At 36.1% G+C, this 18,319-nt stretch overlaps 1 protein-coding gene across 2 annotated transcripts in view; it reads right to left on the bottom strand.

Annotated features, from left to right (window-relative positions):
• The window catches only part of LOC120780503 (E3 ubiquitin-protein ligase hyd), an 81,780-nt gene that overhangs the window by 28,964 nt on the left and 34,497 nt on the right, over positions 1–18,319 (bottom strand). For both annotated transcript variants that reach the window (XM_040112778.1, XM_040112779.1), the window contains exons 8-10: positions 17,534–17,681; positions 16,552–16,785; positions 11,245–11,720 (exon numbers count right to left, since the gene is read on the bottom strand). In XM_040112778.1, coding sequence (XP_039968712.1) covers positions 11,245–11,720; positions 16,552–16,785; positions 17,534–17,681 — 858 coding nt within the window. The remainder of the gene's footprint in view (positions 1–11,244; positions 11,721–16,551; positions 16,786–17,533; positions 17,682–18,319) is intronic.

Genomic DNA, 18,319 nt, shown 5'->3' with positions numbered 1-18,319 from the left:
TAGAGAAAGATTGAGTCGCCAAATTTTTTTTTTAGTTCCCCCCATAGGTTTTTCTATTGGATTTAAGTCCGGGGATTGACTTGGCCATTTCAAAACGTTAACAGTACTGTCCTCAAAATATTTCTTAACCAGTTTGGAGGTATGTTTTGGTTCAATATCTTGCTATATACCCAACGTAATGGTAAGTTTTCTTCAGCATAGGGTATCATAACATTTTCAAGTATTTCGTTGTACTCCGACGCTGTCATTTTGTTAGTTGTCCGGTATATAGGACCTACTCCATATCAAGAAAAACAGCCCCACACCATGACGTTTCCACCTCCGTGCTTCACAGTTTTTTTGTGAATCGAACGTGAAACTCCTTTCCTTTTGGACGACGCACAATTCTCTCACAGTCGTTTCCGAATAAATTTATTTTCGTTTCATCGCTCCATAAGATGTTTCTCGACTTTTTTGCTCCCTCAGGTCCTGACCAATCTGAATCACTTCTTGCACAGTTTAACCCCATATCTAAATTTTTTGATCGCATTAATGGAACTTTCCTGGCTATTCGTCCTAGTGTAACTATTATTTTGAGCAGGTGTGTAATTCAAAAGTAATTACAATAGTTTTAGCGGTTTTTGGCTTACATTTTGTTACTATTATTGTCCCTAGACGTCGACTCAATGTCTAGTATTATTTCCGGATATTTTGACCCACTAAGTCGATAATCCAGTTTTTCAGCCCTATTTTGAAAAAATTCTATATTTTTGAATACGGTTTTCCAAAAAGTTTCAGATATTTTGAATAGGATTAATGTCTAGTGATTGCGGGACCTATGAAGTTATTTTAAATTCCATAACAACCATTCACGTACAAGATAAGTCGTGTGTTTTGGGTCGTTATCCTGTTGGAAATTGATTTTGCTGCTATTAACAGCCGATTTAAGCACACTTAAAATTATTATTTTTTTTTATATGTTCAGATACATTTGTTTATCCATTAATTGAGTCCATGCCTATTAAATTTTTTTATAAATCATAAAACCATTTCGTGCTTTAGTTTTGTTGTACCAGAATTTTGGAGTTTTTCATATGTATAAATTTTTTTCTTTTTTAATTAGTTAATTTGTCTAAGTTTTACTACTTTAAAACAAACAATGAATGTCCAACTAATAAAAATAAACAAGTTTAGTGAACGAAAAATTCGTATCCCGATTGCCCCGCATTACATATACATATGTATGTATGTAGCAGATTCGTTCATGCAATACTATGACTATGATATAACGGATGATCACAGTAGAGGTACTTTTTCAATAGCTTTTTTTTGACAGATTACGCATGAGTCGTGTAACGCTTTCGTGTTATTTTTGCTAAGATTGTTTGGCATTTCATCATGAAAAGACTTCGTCTGAACAACGTTTACAAATCGTTCAACTTTATTACGATAATTCACGTTCTGTAAAGAATGTGTTTCTCGCACTTCGCTCAATTAATCGGCCTACATCATCACCTATCTTAAAACCCAGCATTCATTATTGGATAATATTCGACCGAATAGACCATGTCCAGCACGCAGTGAAGAAAATAAAGCAGCCGTAGCTAAGAGTGTAACCGAAGACCGTGTTTAGTTGATTCGGTGCCATTCAAAGCAACTCGGACTGACGACTTGGCACATTTTACGTCGAGATCTTAAATTGAAAATTTACAATACAGCTTGTGCAAGAACTGAAGCCGCTCGACCTTCCTAAGCGACATCGCTTCGCTATATGGGCTCTTAAAAGTTTAAAGAAGGTCCGACGTTTCCGAGCAAAATTTTGTTCAGCGATGAGACCTATTTCTTGCTCAATGGGTATGTAAACAAGCAAAATTGCCGCATTTGGAACAAAGCTCAACCTGAAGAGATTAAAGAGTCGTTATTTCAGGATCAGAAGGGTGTGGTATATCATGAGCTCCTAAAACCTGGTGAAATTGTTAAGACTAATCGCTACAGACAACAAATGATCAAATCATTACAAAGCGACTAGAGTGGATAGGTAGTTGGGAGTTATTTTTCAAGAAATCAGGAAATCCCCCCGTCGAAGGGGCACTTTCCACCACTACTACTACTGCATTTTTGAGCACTCAAACCATCGATTTGATAAGTAGTCCTCCGTACAGTCATGACTTGGCACCGGATGCCTTCTTTTTATTCTTGTTCGTAAAAAATGAAATAAGTCAACGATTTTGGACAACTGAAAAGACGTTCAACAAACATGTTTTGCAGATAACCCAATCAGAGTACAAAAGTACTTCCACATTGGTTCAAACGCATACAAGAGTGTAAAGATCTTAATAGGAATATTTTAAAAATATTTAAGCGTTCTTCGATGATTAAAAATTGTTTCTGTTCTCGAATTCCGAAATATAAAAGGCAACCTGCGTATTAAATACAGTGAAAATATTATCATTATCAGTACATTATATAAGAGAAAGTCGATTTTTCTGTCCCTATGTCTCTTTGTATACTTAAATCTTTAAAACTACGCAACGGATTTTAATGCGTTTTTTTTTAATAGATAGAGTGATTGGAGAGGAAGGTTCATATGTATGTATAATAACATCCATTAAATAGTGGATAAATACTGTTATTTTGGAGTTTTACGCTTACGCTGCAAACGCAGGCTGCCCCCTATGAGATTTATCAAAATAATATACTAAGTATTGTACCCATTGAAAAGGTCTACAGGAAACTACGCGATGGTATATGTCTATCTCTTATGGCTATCCTACAATAACATTTTTTGGTCATTTACTTTTTACGACAAATAATGGCTAATTTTCGGCCGGGGTCGACGGGAACACTTTGAATTTAGCAGCGATCGGATGCGTTTATTATCGGAGCTCTCTAGCCAGGGATATTTAAACGAAAACGATGCAGTATATATACAAATATACAATGCAATGGATTATAACTTCCTCAGTAGTCAGTATATGAGTATTATACCACGTGCATCCCAAAAGACCGATGTCATAACCTTGCCAACCGACTTTTTCGTCTTTCCGCGCTTGAAGCCGGTTCATCAGTTCACTATAATGTCTGTCGATTGGACTCGTGTGAAATGATAGAGCCGTATTTCTATTGTCATACACCAACGCAAAAATTCGGTTTTATTACGATTAAATAACACTCAAACATTCCTAAGTCAGCAATTCGTTGTTTTTGTTAGATTATGAACTTGCGAGGCACCCACTTTGCACAGAGCTTTCGCCTCTTTCGGGCGTCCACTGCCTTCATTGTCCTCGGTGCTCATTTCGACTCTTTCCAACTTAGCAAATCTCCTTTGAACCCTGGTGCAGAGCCCAAATTCAACAGTATTTCCCCCCAAAAAGCAATGCTTGATTAACACAAAATTAATTTATGATCCAGTTTTTTGTAAACTAACACAAGTTGCTTCACAAAAATGCTATACCTCATTAACTAATAGGTATAATAATCCAAGGGAAGGAACTTGAAGTTTAATTTTTAATTTGTCAATGGAAAAAAATACATTTTCCATTTGGAATTTTTTTAATTTTGAAAACATGTTATATATGTATTTTTTATATTTATGAATTGTATGAATTGTTTTACTTTTAATATTTAATAAATGAGATCTAAACTATCCTACCTTTTAACTTAAATCAAACTGACACAATGTAGGAAATTTTACTCAAATTGGTTCAGTAGTTATTTTTTATAAACATATCATTTTTCTCAAATATTTTACACATTTTTCTCTATGCTATAACTACAACGCACATTTTCGGGTTATTTTTTGTTTACCTAAATGCGATGAAAAAAAGTTTCTTTCATTTCTTGATTTATTTGAATGAGTGCGAAGGAGAAAACATAATTGTGAATAGTGCCGAATGAATATCCAAAAAAGGGTAATAAAAAAACGATTGAAAGACGCATGTCATTGGTGATCGTACCATCATAAAGGAGGCTCGTACAACAAGAAGGTAAGTGAATGATTTTTATGTGATTTTTTTTTTTAATAATTTGCAAATATTTACTTCATTTGATTTATAGCATTGGAAATCAGAACTGAATTGTAAATAGCAGCAGCAGCAATATCATCAGAAGCAGCAAATATAAATTGTTAAGTAAGTATGTGAAAATAAATGTGTATTGTTTGAAATTGGACTGCGCAGTCCAATATAATACGCAAAAATAAAAACATACATATGTATGTACGTATGTACATATTTTATGCGTTTAAGGCGGCCTGCACAATCCAATATAATATGTGAAAACAAATGTTTGTTTTATATATTAAAAAACAAATACTATTTATATTCTCTTTCAGAAGTTATTATTATTTTTATTTAATTATGCTTTCTTTTCAGATTTTATCACTATTTTGATTTAATTAATCTTTGCTTTCATAAAAAATTCTATTTGTATTTAATATATTTTATTTTTCAGATAATATTAATCTTTTCTTTTAGATATTACAAACTCAATGTAATTATTATTTATTTTCAGGTATTACGGAGGCTGCTATATATATTTCTGGCCTAGACAACACTAAGTGTTGCCAGGTGCAATCTGACATTTCCATTGGAAAGTTTGACATTTTTTAGCATAACATCACTCAGAACGTTTTGTCATTTAATCGTGAATTGTTTTATTTACAGGGAATTAAAAAATTCATCTCGGCCAAAAAATGGAATTAACTCGTGAACATTTTCGTGCGATCATTTTTCACAACTTTCGACGGGGATTATCACGACAAGAGTGCATCGATGAACTAAAATCTTTGTATGGCTATGAAGCACCATCCTATAGCACTTTGAAAAACTGGTACAACGAATTCAATCGTGGCCGACGCTCGCTCAAAGACGAATTCCGTGAAGGTCGTCCAAAAACAGCCGTTGTGCCAGAAAACATCGATGCCGCACGTGAACTGATAATGCAAGACCGTCATGTAACATACCTTCAGATAGAGGCATGCCTATGCATTTCTCCCACCTGCATACATTCGATATTGCAGGAACACTTGGCCGTAAAAAAGGTTTGTTCGCGTTGGATCCCGCACAATTTGACAATCGCTCAAAAAAAGGCTCGTGTGGATTGGTGTAAAGAAATGCTGAAAAAATACGATCGCGGTGCTTCAAAAGACGTTTATAAGATCGTCACAGGTGACGAATCATGGATCTATGCGTATGAGCCCGAAAAAAAACAGCAATCGACCGCGTGGGTCTTCCAAGACGAGCCAAATCCAACGAAAGTTGTTCGTGGAAGAAGCACTTCGAAGCAAATGGTCGCCTGTTTCTTCGGCAAAACTGGTCATGTGGCGATTGTTCCGATTGAGCAACGTAGGACGGTCAATTCTGAGTGGTGCACCACCATTTGTTTGCCTGAAGTCTTCGGAGAAATTCGAAGAGAAGACGAATCATTGTGCACCAAGACAATGCGAGCTCTCACATATCGGCTCAAACCAGCGCCTTTTTGACCGGCCAAAACGTAGAAATTGATGGGTCATCCGCCGTACAGCCCTGACTTGGCACCCAATGACTTCTTTTTATTCCCATACATCAAGAAAATGCGTGGTCAACGATTTTCGTCGCCAGAAGATGCTGTTGAAGCATTCAAAAACCATGTTTTGGAGGTGTCTCAATCGGAGTGGAAAAAGTGCTTCGAAAATTGGTTTGAGCGCATGCAAAAGTGTATAAATCTTGATGGAGAATATTTTGAAAAACAATAAAACCATTTTCGTTGATAAATATTCCTATTTTCATTATTAGGCCAGAAATATATATAGCAGCCCTCGTAATAACCTTTATTTTGTTTCAATCTTTTTTTAGATATTCGTTTTTATTTTCAGGTATCAATAATGTTTTTGTTTAATAAATCTCTTTTCAGATATTAATTATTTTTTTAAATTAAATATATTTTTATTTATATAAATAATAAATTTTATGTAAAAAAATAAAATAAAATAAAAATGTTTAAAATTAAAGTTTTTTTGAAATTTTAAAAGTAGGAATCATGGGAGAATGGAGTCATGTGTAGAAGTTCACGCAAGTGAGGAAAATTCTCTGATCGCCATTCACTTGGGAGTGGCCAGAAACGATTCTTTTACACATGGCTCAAGCAGCTCACAACTTCCGGTCTTTGACCAAGTATCCTATGGGTAGCCTAAGAACATCCGTTTGAAGGCGAGCTAAAGTGAGAAAGCGAAATATCCTCTACATAGGGTTGTGCGCTGGATTTGGGACCCGCCACGTAAAAAGCCACCCCAATGAAAGATTACCAACTGCCTCGGATGAGAGACCCCCCTTTTGATTACGACCATGGCAAACGAAATAAGGACTACGATATTAGGGCATGCACCTGGAATGTCCGGACCCTTAATTGGGAAGGTGCCGCTGCCCAGCTGGTTGATGTCCTCGTGAAAATAAAGGCTGACATCACCGCCGTCCAAGAAATGTGATGGACGGGACAAGGACAGAGACGAGTAGGTCCTTGTGACATTTACTACAGTGGCCATATAAAGGAGCGCAAGTTTGGTGTTGAATTTGTGGTGGGAGAGAGCCTCCGTCGCCAAGTACTATCATTCACTCAGGTGAATTAACATCTAGCCACAATCCGCACCAAAGCGAGGTTCTTCAACATATCGTGCTTGGCGACTTTAACGCCAGGGTGGGCAAAGAAGGTATATTTGGCACTACGGTCGGTAAATTCAGCCTCCACGACGAAACATCCCCAAATGGGCTGAGGCTAATCGACTTCGCCGGAGCCCGAAATATGGTTATCTGTGGTACTAGATTCCAGCACAAGAAAATACATCAAGCTACCTGGCTGTCTCCGAATCGAAAAGCCACCAACCAGATCGATCATGTTGTGATAGACGGAAGACACGTCTCCAGTGTTCTAGACGTGCGTACGCTCCGAGGTCCTAACATCGACTCGCACCACTATCTTGTTGCAGCCAAGATTCGCACCCGCATCTGTGCAGCAAAAAACGCAGGTAAACAAACACAAGGAAGGTTCGACGTCGAAAAGCTGCAATCACAACAGACAGCCGAACGATTTGCTACTAGGCTTGAACTCCTGCTATCTGAAAGCACTCGTCAACAACTCGGTATAAGGGAACTGTGGGACCGCATTTCAAACTCCTTACGTGCGGAAAGTGCAAAAGAACAGCTGGTACGACGAAGAGTGCCGTGTCGCAGCGGAGAGAAAACAGACTGCCTACCTCGCAACGTTACGATCGACCACAATACGTGCGGGATGGGATAGCTACCGAGAGTTGAAGAGGGAAGCGAGACGCATTTGCAGACAGAAAAAGAAAGAGGCCGAAATGCGTGAGTACGAAGAGCTTGATAAGCTGGCCGACAGGGGCAATGCTCGAAAATTCTACGAAAAAATGCGGCGTCTTACAGAAGGTTTCAAAACCCCCATCGGCGGGGGCCGATGCATTACCGGCCGAGCTATTCAAACGAAGAAGAACTGATAAGGAGCATGCATCAGCTTCTTTATAAAATATGGTCGAACGAAAGCATGCCCAACGATTGGAATTTAAGTGTGCTATGCCCAATCCATAAAAAAGGAGACCCCAAAATCTGCGCCAACTACCGTGGGACAAGCCTCCTCAACATCGCATATAAGGATCTATCGAGCGTATTGTGTGAAAGATTAAAGCCCACCGTCAACAAACTGATTGGACCTTATCAGTGTGGCTTCAGACCTGGAAAATCAACAACCGACCAGATATTCACCATGCGCCAAATCTTGGAAAATACCCGTGAAAGAAGAATCGACACACACCACCTCTTCGTCGATTTCAAAGCTGCTTTCGATAGCACGAAAAGGAGCTGTCTTTATGCCGCGATGTCTGAATTTTGTATGCCCGCAAAACTAATACGGCTGTGTAAACTGACGTTGAGTAACACCAAAAGCTCCGTCAGGATCGGGAAGGACCTCTCCGAGCCGTTCGATACCAAACGAGGTTTCAGACAAGGCGACGACTATCGTGCGACTTCCTCAACCTGCTTCTGGAGAAAATAGTTCGAGCTGCAGAACTAAATAGAGAAGGTACCATCTTCTATAAGAGTGTACAGCTGCTGGCGTATGCCGATGATATTGATATCATCGGCCTTAACACCCGCGCCGTTAGTTCTGCTTTCTCCAGGCTGGACAAGGAAGCACAGAAAATGGGTCTGGCAGTGAACGAGGGCAAAACGAAATATCTCCTGTCATCAAACAAACAGTCGTCGCCCTCGCGACTTGGCTCTCACGTCACTGTTGACAGTCATGACTTTGAAGTTGTAGATAATTTCGTCTATTTAGGAACCAGCATTAACACGACCAACAATGTCAGCCTGAAAATCCAACGCAGGATTGCTCTTGCCAACAAGTACTACTTCGGACTGAGTAGGCAATTGAAAAGTAAAGTCCTCTCTCGACGAACAAGAGCTAAACTCTATAAGTCGCTAATAATTCCCGTCCTGCTGTATGGTGCAGGGGCTTGGGCGATGACAAAAACCGATGAGTCAACGTTACGAGTTTTCGAGAGAAAAATACTGCGAAATCGGAATCAAAAATTGCAACTCTACATCAGCTGTTTAAAAAGAGAAAATGCAACCCTACATCAGCCGTCGATTGGGGATATTAGAGCAGATATACTTTTTTATATGACACTGCTGAATGACTGCAACAGAAATGTATGGTGACATGTAGACGTACGTGTGAGGGGAAAAGTGGTTAGAATCTTCACGCAATTTAACCACTTTTTTTAACTACTTTACTACCTACTGTTTCACTGGTTTTTTAACCGCTCGTGGCTGGCAGGGTCTTCTTCTTCTTCTTAATTGGCGTAGACACCGCTTACGCGATTATAGCCGAGTTAACAACAGCGCGCCAGTCGTTTCTTCTTTTCGCAAGCAGGGTACATATAGATAAATATCGGGTGATTTTTTAAGAGCTTGATAACTTTTTTAAAAAAAAAAACGCATAAAATTTGCAAAATCTCATCGGTTCTTTATTTGAAACGTTAGATTGGTTCATGACATTTACTTTTTGAAGATAATTTCATTTAAATGTTGACCGCGGCTGCGTGTTAGGTGGTCCATTCGGAAAGTCCAATTTTGGGCAACTTTTTCGAGCATTTCGGCCGGAATAGCCCGAATTTCTTCGGAAATGTTGTCTTCCAAAGCTGGAATAGTTGCTGGCTTATTTCTGTAGACTTTAGACTTGACGTAGCCCCACAAAAAATAGTCTAAAGGCGTTAAATCGCATGATCTTGGTGGCCAACTTACGGGTCCATTTCTTAAGATGAATTGTTCTCCGAAGTTTTCCCTCAAAATGGCCATAGAATCGCGAGCTGTGTGGCATGTAGCGCCATCTTGTTGAAACCACATGTCAACCAAGTTCAGTTCTTCCATTTTTGGCAACAAAAAGTTTGTTAGCATCTTGGTTGACATGTGGTTTCAACAAGATGGCGCTACATGCCACACAGCTCGCGATTCTATGGCCATTTGAGGGAAAACTTCGGAGAACAATTCATCTCAAGAAATGGACCCGTAAGTTGGCTACCAAGATCATGCGATTTAACGCCTTTAGAGTATTTTTTGTGGGGCTACGTCAAGTCTAAAGTCTACAGAAATAAGCCAGCAACTATTCCAGCTTTGAAGACAACATTTCCGAAGAAATTCGGGCTATTCCGGCGAAATGCTCGAAAAGTTGCCCAAAATTGGACTTTCCGAATGGACCACCTAAGACGCAGCCGCGGTCAACATTTAAATGAAATTATCTTCAAAAAGTAAATGTCATGAACCAATCTAACGTTTCAAATAAAGAACCGATGAGATTTTGCAAATTTTATGCGTTTTTTTTTTTTTAAAAGTTATCAAGCTCTTAAAAAATCACCCGATATAAACTTATAGATATGAATATGTAGTATAGCCGAATGTTCCGAAATTTCTCTCGATTTATCCATTTTAGGCACAAAGATAAAAAAACTCTCGTATTGAAAAAATACGCTCTCTCAATTTCATAAAAACAACCCCCATATTGGCCCGAAAATCTTTATATTAGGTATATGGGGGCTAAGGGAAGTATTGTCCCAATTCAAGTTTTGACACAAGGGTATATTATTATCAAAGAAACATTTCCCCGAATATCAATAACGTCTCTCACAAATTGACCGATATTTTCTGCAAAACGTCACCATATGTACTGGGGACCTCATATTCAGTATGTGGGGGCTTGAACTATTATGGTTCGATTTTGACAATTTTTAGACTCGAGATGGCATACCTTAAAACCACTATTTGTGCAAAGTTTTTTCTCAATATATTAATTGGGGCTTAGTTTGTGTAGTTCAAAGTGAAATAATCATGTGAAATTTAAAATTGCTGTATGGGAAGGCGTGGTTGTAGTCCCGATGTAAGCCGACACTATCCACACAACTATGGAAGGCTGTTAAGTTTAGTGTTATTTAAGTGTTACTTTTTTAACTTTTCTACGTTCGCACAGTACCAAGAAATAGACCGCATATATAACCCTATATCTATTTCGATGAGTTTCAGGTGATACATACAACAGTTAAAAAACGAAAACATAAGGTTGCAAGAGAATACAAATTATTTATATTTATTAATACTTTAAAATCATGAAAATTTCACCAATTTATCTTTATCGGTTATTTAAATATAATTTGTAATTAAAACTACCTAAAATTTTCATTTAAAAATATTTAAAGTTAAAATTTCAAAAAGCGTTTGGGGGATACAATTTTCAATGCACTTAGGAAAAATATATCTGAACGTAGTTTTTATGATCTGTCTACTTTATCAGGGGATCAAGGGGGATTGACGTGATTTTGCCCCTCTGCCAAATTTCGTGAAGATATCTGGTCAAATATAAAATAAATGGTGATTCCGCCAAATGAAAAAAAAGGTATGCAAAATTTCAGACAATATCTTAAAAACGTAGGGACTATTTGGTGTATATACATACAAAGCATGGCTAAATCAATTCAGCTCGTCACGCTGATCATTTATACATATGTATGTATATTAACTGAGTGACATAATAACGTCGTAAACGTACATTTGATACAACAAAAAAGGAGGAAGATATCTACCAGGCATTGCCAATTTCCTCACGTTGAGTACGATATACACACTAGAAAAAACAGTTCAACAAAAAATCTAAATAAATATTGGAGGTACATATTTGTTCATTGTAAGGACAATATTTAAAATCTATATATAATTCGTTAAAGCTTACTTGTAATTGAATTGCTTCTTCCATTTGTGTTTTATATGTAGTCTTCTCAATTTCAGTTGTAAGTTGATAAGTAAAATTATTAAGCAGATCTGATATTTGCCGGATGACAATACCGAATGCACGAGCCAAGTTGCTTGCGGTTGTTGCCATAGTCTGATGCTCTTGGGGTGGAGCAGCTACATTAGAACTTGTTGGAACAGTAGAGCGACGTAACGCCATAGGGTCAATAAAAACTAAGTTTGATCCAGCTGGTACACGAACAGAAGAGCGAGATATATCTCTATTTCTTATCGCCCATTGCATAGATTGTGGAGCTAAATCATTACGGGTATTATTACTTGTATTTCGACGTTCCAATTGCTGATCTCCGAAATTAAATTCATCTGATTGTTCGTCTGTTTCGCCATCCTCAGAAGCTTCCTCCTCTTGCGGCGAAGAATCGCCAGATTCGTCTTCAAGAAAAAGGACCCCAATATCTGCAAGTGCAAAATCTTTTAATGCTTAAAAAACGAAAACAGGTATCGTATTAAGGTAACAAAATTTAAATAAAATGATAGGGACAAGATTGCATCACGAAACAACAGAACCTAAAGAGGTAACATAAAAAAACTGTCAAATGGCAAAATTTACGGAAACGAGAATTTTGGATCAAATTATTTTATCAAGAACAAATTTTGGCTTTAAGTAATAAAGGGTTATATGAAATTAAAGTTAAAACTTCTGAAATGTGCATAAATCAGGGACAGAAAATAATAATGCATACTTTTTGACTAAAAAAATCATTATGAAGGAAGAGTCGGATATACAGTTGTCCACAAAATAATAGGAGTGACAATATGAAAAATGTGTTTGGCTGCATAACTTTTTTAAATCACACATAAATGACGCTGTACAGTAACGGTCAGGGACGGATCCAGAGTACAAAATTTGGGGGGAGCATTAAAATGCAAAAACCCATTTTTATTGTGATAATTGCTATTCTACTTCTGCTTTGCTAGTTCTCGGAGACAGTTTTATTGCCTTCCACAAAATATTAGGAGTGTTAGATATTTCGTTTTCAAAATAGTCCTTAACATAAAAAATATTAACAAAATTAGAAAAGTAATTGTAGTTTCATAGTTTAGCAGCATTTTTAATTAGTTTTTCATTGGGTTAACTCCAGTTGTACAGAGGAAAAGCAGGAAACGATAAAAAAAATTGAGAAAAGTAGGAAAAACTTATAAAGAGATCCAAGAATTCAAAAAGTGCTCTCCTCAAATGGTAGTAAATGCTTTCAATTATAGAAATAAAAATGAAACTCGTGGACGAATGCGCAAAAATCCACTGCAGACGATCGCAATATAGTACGATACTGCAAAATTAATCCTTTTGCATCAGCAAGGAGCATCCGTGACGAACTAAATTTGGTAGTTAACTGCAAAAACTGTTTGGCGCAGAACAAATTATTTGCCAGAAGTCCACGATAAGTACAGCTACCCAAAAAGAAGCACGTGGAAGACCGCAAACAATTTGCAAAAGGGCATAGCTCATGGCCTGTGTCCAAATGGCCAAATTTATTGTTGTCAGACGAATCTAAAATTGAGTTATTTGGTAGTACAGGTTATAGGAACTTTGTCCGGTCCATAACTCAGAATATACAGAGGTGTTGTGCAATCTGATAGTTGTCGGAATCAGAATTGAAACCGATCAATAAAAGTAGATCTCATGAATGCAGATATTATTTCGAAACAGAATTTGTATCAGTTTTGGGTGTTACGGAATCCAATTTTATCGGTTTTGCGATCAGAAACAAAGCAAGAAGATAGTCGCTCATAGATTTGAAACTTAAGTTAAGAAATCAAGTTATTTTATTGTTATGAATTAATTTATCTTTATTTCTATACGGGAAAACATAAGTATAAAACACTAAATGTCTTAATTATTGAGTTTTTAGGAAAAAATCCGGATATTTAAAGAAGATTTACAAAACCTAATAATCGTAATTTAACACCCAAATGCGTCTTTATTCATTCGATGTTATCTCTTAAAATCTTCCTTTAATTCGGTACTTATTAAAAACTTTAATAAGATTGCATCCAAATGTATTAATTTGCAAATTTTGTCACATTAGTGAACAGCGTATTCGAATATTGGTTTTGCGTATGTTCGAAAAGACGAAAATCCAAACAGATTCTGTAACACCATTGAAAATCAGAATTGCAGGCAAGCAATTCTATCTTAGATTCCACAACACCTCCGATAATCCCCGTTTTACAACAAAAACCGTAAAACATGGCGGCGCCAAAATAATGGTACGGGGTTGTTTTTCACATAGTGGTATTGGTCCAATTCACTTAATTCAAGCTATCATGGATCAATATGTGGCTATGGGAATATGCCAAAATGTTAGATAAGGTAACGTGACCATATACCTCATGGAATATGCCATTGATATGGGTATATTAGCAGGATAATGACCCTAAACATACTAGCAAGTGCGCAAAAGAATGGTTTAGGGCCAACGGGGTTGAGGTTATGCGGTGGTCAGCTCAGTCTCCTGATCTCAGCCCCATAGAAAAATTGTGGACCGATATCAAGAAGAGTAGCTGATCAGAAACCAACCAACTCGAGAGATTTATGGCAAGTAGTGAAAGAAACTTTAAAAGGAATTCCAATAAAACGTTGCCGGATCTCATAGACTCTATGCCTCCATGCTGTGTTAAAAAATCGAGACTTTTCAACGAAATAATAATTAATTTATTATTCTGTGAAACTTTGGAAGTATTATAAGTTAAATTTTTAGAACGGTCTTCTTTCTTCTTTACTGGCGTAGACACCGCTTACGCGATTGTTGCAGAGTTAACAAAAGTGCGCCAGTCGTTTCTTTTTTTCGCTACGTGGTGCCAATTGGAGATTCCAAGCGAAGCCAGGTCCTTCATCACCTGTTCCTTCCAAAGGAGTGGAGGTCTTCCTCTTCCTCTGCTTCCCCCCGCGAGTACTGCGTCGAATACTTTCAGAGCTAGAGTGTTTACGTAGCCACTGTCTTTTAATTCGCTGAACTATGTCAATGTCGTCGTCAGCTCATCGTTCCATCGAATACGACATTCGCCGTGGCCAACGCGCAAAGGACCATACATATTTCAGTTATTGTCATCGTCCATGCCCCTCTGCACCTTATAACAGAACGGGAATAATGAGTGACTTATAGAGTTTGGTTTTTGTTCGTCGAGAGAGGACTTTACTTCTCAATTGCTTACTCAGTCCGAGGTAGCACCTGTTGGCAAGAATTATTTTGTTGTCAGGCTGACATTATTGTTAGTGTTTACACTAGTTCCAAGATAGACGAAATTATCTAAGACTTCAAAGTTATGACTGTCAACATGACGTGACGTGAGGGCCTAGTCGCGAGAGTTCAATGTTTTGTGTCTGAGGGGTTTCTATTATAAGTATCTAGTATAAGTCGCCAAAAAACGATAAAATGAAAAAAACGGCATGAATTTATTTAAATTAATTTTATTAAATAAAAGCAGCAAGAAAGTAATTGTGTCGAATCGATATTAGATGTATGCATATACTTTTTTAAAATAGTATAATCACTATTCTCACTGCTTAAAATACTCTTTAGATGAGTTTCACCATTGTGAATGATTCATATGACAAATAATCCCTCTTAAAAATGGAAATATATTTTATTGATTTTTAAAACTTGAAAGACATCTTTCATCCCTATGAGAGAAGGTGCTAGAAAAACATTTTACTAAAAAATTTCGTTGATATATCTTTATAGGATTGAGAGCTATATACACTAAACCTATTAGAGGTAGGGCCACGCACACTTTTAAAGAGTTTTTAACCCACAGATGCCGCTCCTTACTGCGATTCCTTGTAGCAAATTAAAGTTTTGAGTCTTAATTAGAGGTTTAGTTATAACACTTATATTTATTGCGATTCTATAGAGGTTTAATTATAATACTTCTATATTTAACTATCTAAATTAGTTTTAGGAATTGAGAAATGTTGTAAGAGTATTACGGGAATTTGTTTAAGAGGTTAGGTGGGTTTCAGAGGTACAAAAAAAGGTATTTTTACGATTTTTTTTAAATATAAGCAATCATATATTTGAAAATTATAATATGTTATATTAAAAGTAAAATCTTGAAAATTCAGCCGTTTCCCTGGGTGTCTCACAAAAAAGTTCTTTCGCCGTGACAGTATAACTCATTATTAGTTCATACAAAATTAAAAAAACTAAGCATATTCCGTTAGTATCTATCTAAATCTCGTTTTTGAACGTACGAAATAAAAAAATATTAAAATTTTCCTTTTTTCTCACACTTTGAACAAAAAATCTCATTTTTTGTTCAAATTTTCGCCATTTGTTGGTTAAAAAAAAGTTGTAATTAAACAAGAAAAAATCCATCATTTAATAACTAGATAATTTTATTTTAAAAACGTGTACACAATACGAACTTAATCGGTCGATAACTTTTCGAAAAATCGTGTCCACCGACTTCAAAAACACAGTTTCGAGAAAAACACGCTTAAAAACGGGGAACTTAGCGCAGCTAGCCTCGAACGCAGAAGTTCTCAAGGCTGTATCTCCGAAATTATTACTCAGATCAACTTTAAAATTTAGGACAATATTCTAGAGGTATTGTAGAATTTAATAAAGCAAACAAAAAAATGGATTTTTTGAGATTTTTAAACCGATCTAACCCCTTAACTTAGATGATTCACTAATTTTACGCAATCGTGTTTTTCAAAATAAGAAAAGTATATATAATTTGTATTAATCTAATTCTCCCATAGGATAGGTCGTATCAGCTGACACGGGCCACGTGTTTACGTTGTTCGCTGATCCAGCTATAAGCCTTTTTACCCTTACGTAAGGTTTTGCAATACATAGATTTTTATAGATGATATATTGTTTTGAGTAACCTGTGTTTTTACTCCGATTAGGCTTATCAGGTTTTCACTCCCGTAATATATTCTTAAACTGTTTTTTTTTTAATATTGTGATTTTTAGTCTATAATATTCTACACTTTTATTCTTTTCCATATATGAACAATGACCCCTTCGACCATTATTATGTAAATGTGCACTTAAAAATCAGCAAATACTGTTTTTCAGATTTTAATCACTGTTATAAAAATGAGAACTTGATTTACTCATTTTTATGTTCTTGATTGCGCAGTATCAAACGCGGAAATACTTATGACCATTTCTTTTTGGAAACTTTTGGGGGAATTAGCACATTTTAATCGGAGTAAAACATATTTATATACGATACTTAACTATTTAAATTTAAGAATTTGTTCAAAATTCACCTGTCTCTGAACCAATTGTTGCCCCAGTTTGTACGCTCCTTTGTGCATCTTGATTACTTTGATTATCATCAGAATCAGATTCAGTTTCTGGATCGTTAAATGGAAAATCATTATCACTTTCATCGTCCTGAAGAACTTCTTCATTTCGACCAGAATCTAGAATATCCTCTTCTTGGCCAAGATTACTGTTGCCCCTGTTGTTAGTTTCTTCACCCTCTTGAGCATCTCGTAAAACTAAAAATATAAATTGGAATTATTTAGATGTATAACTTATAAAATGAAGCTTAAAGAAGCTATTCGTATACACTTGTTCGCCACAAATAGGTATTGGGGTATTCTAGTACTCTTGCATATTTTTGTATTTCGTGAAATTTTGTGCAAGAGTACGAGAACATCCCAATGAAGAATTGTAGCCACTTTGAACGCGAATGAAAAAAAAAAACAATTATTTAATTAGATTTCATTACACAAAAATTAATATGTACAAAGCTTATATCTAATCTAATTTATAAGGATTTAGCACCTAAATCAAAGAAATGCCTTTATTTAGGAAGTGAAGTACAGTAGTCCAAAACTTTAATTTGATTATATAATTTTTCAGTAAAATCTTACTTTCTTCCTCCAATTACATAAAAGCTGCAATCGCTGCTACTATATTCCAAATTTAATGCATTTGTAATGCTTATTTTGTGTTTGAAAGAAATTTTTAGTTTGTTAATCTGGTTCAAAGAATAAAAATCACCAAGTATGTCGAAAACTGCGCTTGCTTACTTTCAAAAATGATAATCCAATGATTCTGTGGCATCACTGATAATCAAAATGAATTTACAAATCGGACAACTAAGCAAATCTGACTTGGGTGCCTAACCTGTTATATTCAATGGTTCATATATTTTGCATAGAACAAAAAATATGTCATCAAGTAATAAAACGTTAAAAAATAATGGTAAAATCAAATTTATAATAATTTATTTTTTCTTACCATCTATGTTGTCAATTGAAAAATTTGATTGAATATTATATCCAGGTGCAACTGATTGATTCTCCTCATGACTTGATGCAGGTTCTGATAATGATTCAGTGGCGGATGAGGGGGCCAGGGGTTCAACGCTAAATAAATCATCCGAGCTCTAACCGAATATATTTCACAATTTTTTTATTTAGATTATATTAAAATGTGGCAACAATTGTGTGTACTATTTTGTATAAGTTCAAACGTAAATATATCACAACAATAATTAATCGTTTTTAAGGTAAATTTAGTTTTACTTTCATCAATATTAAACGACAATTTAATGTGTCAGGAATACGCTGAGGTTATGTAATTTTACGTCATATTACGGCTTATTTTCAATTACAACTCAACCTGACTAAAAGTTGAATTGTATATTTTACCTTTTTTACTCTTGCAACATTTTGCTGCACCTAAAACTAATCGAGTTAGATATAGGGCTATATGTATATATAAATGATCAGGACGATGGGACGAATTGAAATCCGAGTGACTGTCTTTGGGTCCGTCCGTCAGTTCAAGCTGTAACTTGAGTAAAAATGGAGATATCGTACTGAAACTTGATATATAAGTATCGGACCACAAAACGCCATTAAACGAAGACTTATAATGTCCCATAACTTAGCACTAAATTAAGATATAGAACTGTAATTCGCTAAACAAGAACGGAGTAGCAAGGGGCACCTGTGGGCTAAAAATTTAGGTTTCATGTATATTTCTCAGACCGTTGTAACCAAAATAACCAAATTCGCTATT

This window comes from Bactrocera tryoni, unplaced genomic scaffold, assembly GCF_016617805.1.
Source record: "Bactrocera tryoni isolate S06 unplaced genomic scaffold, CSIRO_BtryS06_freeze2 scaffold_25, whole genome shotgun sequence".
NCBI classification, from domain to species: Eukaryota; Metazoa; Arthropoda; class Insecta; order Diptera; family Tephritidae; genus Bactrocera; species Bactrocera tryoni.
Note: the sequence above shows the minus strand (reverse complement) of the source record. Positions and strands in the feature narration are given on the sequence as shown.